This window comes from Benincasa hispida, chromosome 3, assembly GCF_027475165.1.
Source record: "Benincasa hispida cultivar pf3 chromosome 3, pf3_genome.v1.1, whole genome shotgun sequence".
NCBI lineage: Eukaryota > Viridiplantae > Streptophyta > Magnoliopsida > Cucurbitales > Cucurbitaceae > Benincasa > Benincasa hispida.
Genome location: NC_143480.1, coordinates 41,602,774 through 41,611,698, shown reverse-complemented (window position 1 = coordinate 41,611,698; position 8,925 = coordinate 41,602,774). Strand labels below are relative to the sequence as shown.

The window sequence follows — 8,925 nt, the reverse complement described above, 5'->3', positions numbered from 1 at the left end:
TCGTGTCTTAAGAAAATTAAATCATTTGAGATGAGATGAGAAGAGAAGAAGCTTACTCTACCAAAGTTTTAGACGTAAAGGGGAGTCAGGAAATATCGATCATCTGATACATAATCCACACCGCCTCCTCAACATGTAAGATTTATTGAGACATTATTAAGCAGATTAACCACAAAATATGATAAATATTGAGTGAAGTAAGTTTACAAAAGCCATAAAAAAAATTTTGCATTTCAGGAATCTGTTAATTGAACACGACTCAAGTGGTCTCGAAACACCCACTTCAACGCACCAGCCTATCAACTTGGTTGGGAGATTAAGCCGATCTTCATAGTTTTTTTCCCTTAGTCTTGCTACAAGTTCCACTTACTTAGACATGCTTATAAATTGAATCTTAAATAGAGTCAACATCAACAAGAACTCACTAAACCAACAATTTGTTTCTAGCTAATTCCCATATTTACCACACAATAGAACAAAAAATATATATATATTTATGTTTTAGATTTGTGAGTTATATGAAGCTTAAAAAACCAACTAGACGTAATTTAATCTAAAATATTTGAGAGAGGACAAAATTTAAAAAGAAAAAAAAAACTTTAGTCCAAAGTAATTTAAATTAAAGCATGTAATTGGAATAATTGAGACTCAATGAGTAACCGTCAAAGTCAATAGTCCAATATCTTTTTTCTTTTTTTTTTTTAAATTCCTTTTATTCCTCTCCTTCTTCCCCAACCCGCCTCCTCCAATCTTGTATAAATCCTTTTTCAGACCCTCCATTTCTCCATGTCCATGGATTCATAGTTTCATCTTCAGAAACCCTAGCATACTCACCTCTGCAATTTCTTCCTTCCTTCCATTTTTCCTACAAATCACAAAAATGCTAGGCAAGAAAATGGTTTCCTTCAAGAAACTCGCCAAGAAAGTGAAGGTCCGAGTCGGAACCGAGACCGAAGCATCGCACAACGAGTGTTTGCTCACAGATCGGTTGGAATTAACTGAGGATCACGATTCTCATTCGCCGTCGTCTCCGACCTCAACGCCGACCGGCTCGTTCGCGATTTACGTCGGCGATGAACGGCAGCGCTTCGTCGTGCCGACGAGCTTCTTGTCTCATCCGCTCTTTAGGATGCTGCTCGATAAAGCGTACAGAGAGTTCGGGTTCGAGCAGAGGAATGCGCTTGTTGTTCCTTGTAGCGTCTCTGCTTTTCAAGAAATTGTGAGCGCTGTCGAATGCTGCAATGGCAGATTCGATTTCGGCGAGATTGTTGAGGAGTTTCTATAGAACAGACGAAACGCAGAGGAATATCAGTTCGCTAGGGTTTGAATCGTTTGACCCTTTCGGTAGCGAAATTCATCTTTTATTTTGTTGAAGAAACCGATGAGGATGATGCGATACGATTCGATTCGTTTGAATTCGGCCGATTTTACTGTTCGATTGGGTATGGAATGTGAATCTCTTGATCTCAAAATCCAAATTCATATCCAATTCGATTCGATGATCCATTTTTTCTTCGGAAGTTGTAAAATCAGAGCTGTAATTATGCGATGAAATTGAATTTGTAGTTGTAGTTTGTAATTAATATCATAATATGTATGAATGTGGTTGTTTAGGCAATTTGTCAAATTTCTTGATAGTGCAATTTTTTTAGTTCCCTACTTAGTAGGGCGCATCACTAAGTAAACATGAAACAACACTATAAACTAAACAACCTCATTCTCTTATCCTAATTGCGTCTTAAAGATAACAAAAATATACTCTACTCTTTATTTTTGTTTAATGTGACCTTAAATAGTAATGGTAGCAATAAATAGAACAAATTCATACTTCTCATAATCGGAGCAAAAGGATTGATCATTAGGCAGTGGACCCCACGTGCCAACAAATATGGCCTTAGTGTATTCTCTTATGTCACTTTGAATTAAATCATCGTTCATTAGTTCAATCAACACTTCACATCAAAATTTAGATTAAGTTATTGCCTCTATTTTTAACCAAGATAGTTGTAATTATCTTTATTTGTATTAATGAAATTTTGTTTAAAAATAAAACATATTTCACAAACACATAGTTAATGAAATAAACAGGTTAAATTAGAATATGAAGTTGAAGATATTATATATATATATAGGTTCAAAAAATCTTTAGAGAAATACAATTATATTTTTAGAAAGAGTAATACTCCGAGGCATCATCTTGCCACATGATAAGTTATGGTTGGATAGTTGGATGGAATGCACGAAAATAAGTGATGCCTGCAAAACATCTAAATATTTTTCTTTTAATAACATAATGAGACAAAATGAGGTGTTGTGGCTTTTTATATTTGGAGGAAAAAAAAGGCAAAGTGCAATGAACCTAGAGAAATATGTAGGAATCAATCAATGGAGGACTTTTTTCTTCTTCTCCTTCTTCCTTTTTCTTTTTTACATTAATGTTTTTCTCCAAATTTCAGAAGGGGGTCAAAATTAAGGTTTTAGTTTTTATTTTTTTAAAAAAAAAAAAAACTTTTGACAAACATACTTCAACGGATATAAAAGTTTGTAATATCGACTTAAAATTAGGGATTAATTTCTCCCATCCTACATACTATTAAAAAAAAATCAATAAATTGTGTCTCTCAATCTATCTCCTTTGAATCGATGATCCATTTCAAAAAGGAAATTTAGCTTTTATATCCTTATTTTTTCAGGTATTTTAAGGGAATGAGTAATATAGTATTTCCTTTAAAAAAAAATACATCAATATAGTATTCCTAAGAATTATATAATGGAAGTTGATGAACTTTGTACTGGTAAATTCTTATATGTTCAATCCAACTTCAACATTTTTTATTGATAGTATATGTCTTAACCTTTAGATTTACCTTGATTTTGTATCTTTATTTTGTTTATTTGTTGTATTTGTAATATCTTTTTCTAATCTTTAGGAATAAGTTGTTGTAGATTCCATGTGCACCCTACTATAAATGGGTCACTATACTTCACACATTGATCAAGCAATCTAAATTAAAACTCAAATACTTTTATTTTATCTCGATATTAGAGTAATCGACCTACGTTGTCCAGTTTGTCTTCACTCTACAATTTATGTCCAATGAAAATTATTATGTCCAATAGCTCTGGCCTCCTCTCAAACATTTGTAATCTTGTCCCAGTTTCATCTTAACTTTACAAATTATGTCTGATGGAAATTATTATGTCAAATGGAAATTTCAAATCTTTGCAATCTTTCATGCTCACTCTCTCTTTGGGCACTTGGACAATTCAACCCCCACCCCTGAAAAATATCTTTCTCCCTCACCCAACACTCAATTTGCAACAACCCAAGAAACAACCGACAAAATTCAACCTACTGTTCCTCAACCAATTAATCGTGAGATTAATCCAACATATTTGCGATGGGAATACAGAGATCAAGTCTTAATTACCTTGGTTAATGCCACCTTCTCTCCCTTAGCCTTCTCCTATATCACCTCTACATCTACAGCTCGGGATCTTTGGCTTAGTCTTGAAAATCGCTATTGCTCCAAGACTTGATCTAGTGTTCTTGAACTTTGATTTGCACTATACACGGTAAAAAAAGATTCCACCAAATCTGTTGAGTAATATTTTCGTAAGGTAAAAATCCTCGTTGACCGACTCGTGGCTATCGGAGTTACCATCGATGGCGAGTAAACCTTATTGCATATTTTAAATGGCTTATCTGTAGATTACAACGTCTCTTGCACCTCCGTTCGTACTCAAGTACAACATTAACTCTTGCTGAACTTGAAGTGCTCCTTGATGTCGAATCAAAGACTGTAGGACTTCTCAAATCTGAGTCGGAGATGCTACCCACGATGATGGTCGCGATTCAAGCTTCTCTCCCTCTGGCAATCGCGATGGCAGAACACTCAATCGAGGAGAAGACGTCGGGAGACAATTTCGTGGTAGGAGATCGATTGTACATTAATATTTTTAATACAACAATTGTTAAAATGGATAATCAAACTACCAATCTAAAGGGAGGGAATACGTGATAGATTATCGCTCAACTAAACTTGCTTTGACTAAACTAGTTAAACAAGTTAACCTATAATGATGCAACAACCTACTTTTAATTTTTAAAAATGGTGGCTGATTAATGAAATTAAATATTGCTTACATGTTGGTTTTGATAGTTATTGTCTCGTTGATAACCATCATTGAATGACATGCACCCTACTTTGTTATTATATTTTTATATTACTTTTTAAAATTTAATATTGAATTATATTTTTCAGTCAATTCCATTTATGAATCAAAATAATACTCTATAAATATAGATTCTTATGAGATATTTTTCAATTTATTTTTATGACATTTGCAAGTGTTGACAATAACTTGAACTCATTATCATTAAAGTCTTTATTATTTTCAAATACTAGTTTATTAAATTGAATTATCATATTTCAAAGGAATTAAAAAATCTTTTAAAAAGTTTATCTTCATTTCTAAAATTTAGTTAAGATTTCAATGATTGAAAATAGAGAATTCTACTTTAAGTAATTGTTCTCACAAGATTAGAAAATTGATAATAAAATTGTTATCATACATTAGATACCAAATAATTAAGTTCTTATTATTATGAATGAAGCAATTCCCTTCATAAATAAATGTTTTATGATTCTACAATAACACTTCCCCCCTCTTTTTAATATGTCAACGTGTGGAGCATTTTCATGAAATTCATAGGATGAAACAATTATTATCATTATTATTTTTTTCGGTCCTATAATGTTATTTTGACTTTAGGGATCTACATAAAACCATGGTCCAGTGTTTTGTTTTTTTTTTTTTTTTTTTTTGAACAGTCAACCTCTTTTAATAGTTTAAAATTTAGATCGAAATTTTAGTAGGAAGAAAATTTCAATTTTCTTCAAATTTCACAAAATTTCGGAATTTCCATTGATGTTTTGAAATTTTCATCGTCGAATTTATTTATTTATTTATTTTTAACCATTTGTTATGCTAGTTCAACGGAAGTTTTTCTTTTCTCTTTTACCATTAAAAATATATATATTTTCAAGAAACCACATATTTTCATTCAAATCTTTTTCATTAAATTTTCACATTATTTCACCTCAAACTTCAATTGATGTAAATTCCTCTCATTTTGGAAATATCCATAGAAATATAGATATCGATAAAAATTTCAAAGAAAAATATGAATATTAATGGAAATTGATAGAAATTATTATAATTAGTAAATGAAATTTTGATTATAACTTAATTAGACTATAACTGACAATTTTTTTTATCACAATTTCTATAAAGTACAACATTTAAATGTCTATTATAAATATTTGTGTACATGTTATGCGATAGTAGAAATTTAAAAAAGAAATGGAAAAAAATTAAAAATAATATAAAGTTATATTTTGAGGTGAAATGATGTGAAAAATATAAATGTTTTAGATTGTTAAAGAAAAAAACGCACATCATTTCAATTTGCGATGATATTGTTGGTGGAGAATCAGAGGATCAAACACTAGAGATCGAATCATATTGCATCAAATTAACATCAACATCAACACCAATTTAAGTTCAACTCCACGAAACAAGTTTCTTCGAAAGCCTCGTGCGAACACTAATCCTCCAAGAAGATTAACAAGTCCGAAGGCCGATCATCCAAGAAGATCAACAAGCCCAAAGGTCATCCAAGAAGATCAACAAGTCCAAAGGTCAATCGTTCAAGAAGATCAACAAGTTCAAAAGCCGATCATCTAAGAAGATCAACAAGCCTTAAAGTCGGTCATCTAAGAAGATCAACAAGCCCAAAGGTCGATCCACCAAAAAGATCAACAAGCCCAAGAACGATGAAGATCAACAAGTCCAAAGATCGATCGTTCAAAGAGATCAACAAACTCAAAGGTTTAAGGAGATCGACAAGCCCATCTAAGAAGATCAACAAGCCCAAAGGTCGATCCACCAAAAAGATCAACAAGCCCAAGAACGATGAAGATCAACAAGTCCAAAGACGATCATTCAAAGAGATCAACAAACACAAAGGTTTAAGGAGATCAACAAGCCCAAAGGCCAATCATCCAAAAAGATCAACAAGCCAAAGATCGATCCTCCAAAAAGATCGTCAAGCCCAAAGTCCGATAATCCAAGAATATCAACAAGCCCAAAGGCCGATCATCCAAGAAGATCAACAAGTCCAAAGGCTCAAGAAGATCAACCAACTTAAAGTTTATAGTTTATTTTGAAAGCATCAAAATCCTATGTATTAGAGATTGTACTCATTCCCACAAAATTAATACAAATACAAAGTTCAAGTTCCATGAAATAAATTTCTCTTGAAATCTCGTGCAAACAGACATGATGCGAAAATTGAAAGCTAAAAATTGAGAATAATTGGAAATTAGGAAAAAGTAACACATAGAAAATAGTTAATATGACATTGGCATATGAAATTATAGAATTATGTGTAATCATGACCATAAAATTGAAAAATTTGAACTCAACGGTTAATTTTAAACAAAAAATCAAAATTTTCTCAAAATGTTTCTCAAAATTTCGTCAAAATAGAAGGAATCATAATATTCTCGAAATTTCATCGAAATTGGGGAAAAACGAAATTTTCCATAATCAAGACTTCGATGGAAATTTTAAACTATGCTTATGTTTAATATTATGCTTTTTACATCCTTCTTATATTTAATGTTATGATTTTTCTATCCTTGTTAAGTTATGTTAGTTTAAATACTATGATTTTTTATTTTTGTGTTTACTTATTTTATAATAAATAATTTACACTTATTTTATATGCAAATATTTTATATTCTTAAATTTTGCAATTAAATTTCAGTATTTGATATTACTTTGTAGTTATTTTTCCATTTTTTAAAATTTTTACCCTCGCATCGACAATTGAGTAAATATTTTACAATTATACATCTAAATGTTGTCTTTATAGAAATGAATATTAAAAATTGTCAATTATAGTCTAATTCAGTCACAATCAAAATTTCGTTAACTAACTACAACAATTTTCATAAAAAAAAAAAAATTCAAAATTTTCATCGATATTTCGATAAAATCGTGACCTCAATATTTCCATATACTACATATTAAAAATGCTCCCATAATGATGCAAAATTATTATTTTAATCAATTCTAATAAAAGTGCTTTTTGTTTTTGGTTTTTAAGGGAAAAAACAAACTTAAATAATCAAAACTTTGAGAGAATCTTAGTCACAACAGAATCACACTCTTTAATAAAGATCGCCCGATAGACAAGGGAATTAACAAAACCATTGTGGCAACTAAGAGTGACGATTAGCAATTTTCCCAAGTGCTTACCATACTCATAATAAGAGTGTTCAAATCATCCGACAATCTGAACAATCCGAATCACCCAATCCAAATTATAAAGATTAGGTTAGATTCATTCTAATTTCGGGTCGGGTTGAATATTTTATATTTATTTAGGATTGGGTTGAGGAGAAAATAGCCAAAATGGCCCAAAATAAAAGGCACAAATGAAAAATGAGTACTATTTTGAAAATCAATGAAATTTTGACCTTTTGTTTATGTCATCATTGTGTAAAATTACCACTTTAACCCTAAATACATTATTCTTCTATTTTCTTAATTTTGTAGCTTTTTTTTTTTTTTGCGTTTTTCTTTCTACATTTCTTCTTCCTTTTTCTTTTGTTCTTTTTTGTGCATTTCTTCTTTTTTTCCCTTTCTGTGTTTTTTTTAACGTTTCTTTGAATCAAATATTAAACATAGAGTATATAACATTAAAGCATCAAACATCAAGTGAATCGAGCATAGAGCATACGACATAGGACCTACAATACCGAGGATCGAGTAGCATGTAACTAGTATATAGTATAGAGCATATAACATAGAGCATATAGTGTAATGCATCAGGCATGAAGCATCAAGTATCAAGAATTGATGATCCAGGATCGAGGATCAAGGATCAAAGATTGGGTAGCATGTAGCTAATATATAGCATAGATCATATAACATAAAGTATAGAGTGTAGAGCATCAAGCATTGAGCATCAAGTATCAAGGATCGAGGATCGAGTATCAAGTATCAAGAAAACTTATAAATCACATCACGCGGATGAGTTTTAGGGTCAAATGAGTAAATTCACGAGATGTTGACATAAGCAAGATGCCACTTTTCATTCAATTTAAAAAAGGTACCCATTTTTCATTTGGCCTCCAAAAAAGATCCATCTGTACAAAAAAAAAAAAAAAAAAAAAAAAAAAAAAAAAAAAAAAAACCCTTGGATTGAGTTCGGGTTACACTTCTGGACCAAACCCAACCCGAATTTTTAATGTTATTATATACATTTTTATGATGTATGAAGTAGAGATGTCCACAGGGTTAGGCATTTCATTCCCCACCCGCGAAATTCTCTACGAGATCGGGGTGAGGATTCCCCATGGGGAACTCGCGGGGACCGAGTTCGGGATGAGGATTCCCCATGGGGAACTCGCGGGGACCGAGTTCGGGATGGGTCCACAGGATCTCGTTCCCGCAAGTTAAATGAACATCTCTAGTATGAAGTTTGTAATAGATATCTTGGACTTTGATATTTAAAGTTTGAGTTTTATGAAATCTTAGTTATTAGTATGTGTTATGCAAAATTTAAGTATTTCAAGTTAATAAAAAAATGTAATAAAAAGATAAAAGAAAAATAAATAACCTGACAATCCAACCTTGGATTGTAGACCTTATTGTGTCATTTGGGTGGCCAATCCAATCAACCTAAATTTTCGGGTTAGTCTAAAAAATCTCTCCAATCCAACCCAACCTATGTACACATCTAGCTCATAGCTTCTTTAATAAACGCTTATTGGTCCTTAATAAATTGATATTCTACATAATAATAGAAAACAAATGAAATTGTGTTGCGTACAAAGCTAAAGAAAAATA

General features: G+C 31.5%; 1 protein-coding gene across 1 annotated transcript; it reads left to right on the top strand.

Annotated features, from left to right (window-relative positions):
* The first annotated feature begins 686 nt into the window (after positions 1-686).
* LOC120074370 (SAUR-like auxin-responsive protein family) lies at positions 687-1,627 on the top strand. Its single transcript, XM_039027466.2, has one exon. The coding sequence runs from the start codon at positions 881-883 to the stop codon at positions 1,283-1,285; it is 405 nt and encodes a 134-aa protein (XP_038883394.1). The 5' UTR covers positions 687-880; the 3' UTR covers positions 1,286-1,627.
* Positions 1,628-8,925: the final 7,298 nt, after the last annotated feature.

What these genes read in the sequence shown, in the direction of transcription:
- LOC120074370 (XM_039027466.2), top strand. Translation starts at nt 881, where the DNA reads ATGCTAGGCAAGAAAATGGTTTCCTTCAAGAAACTCGCCAAGAAAGTG.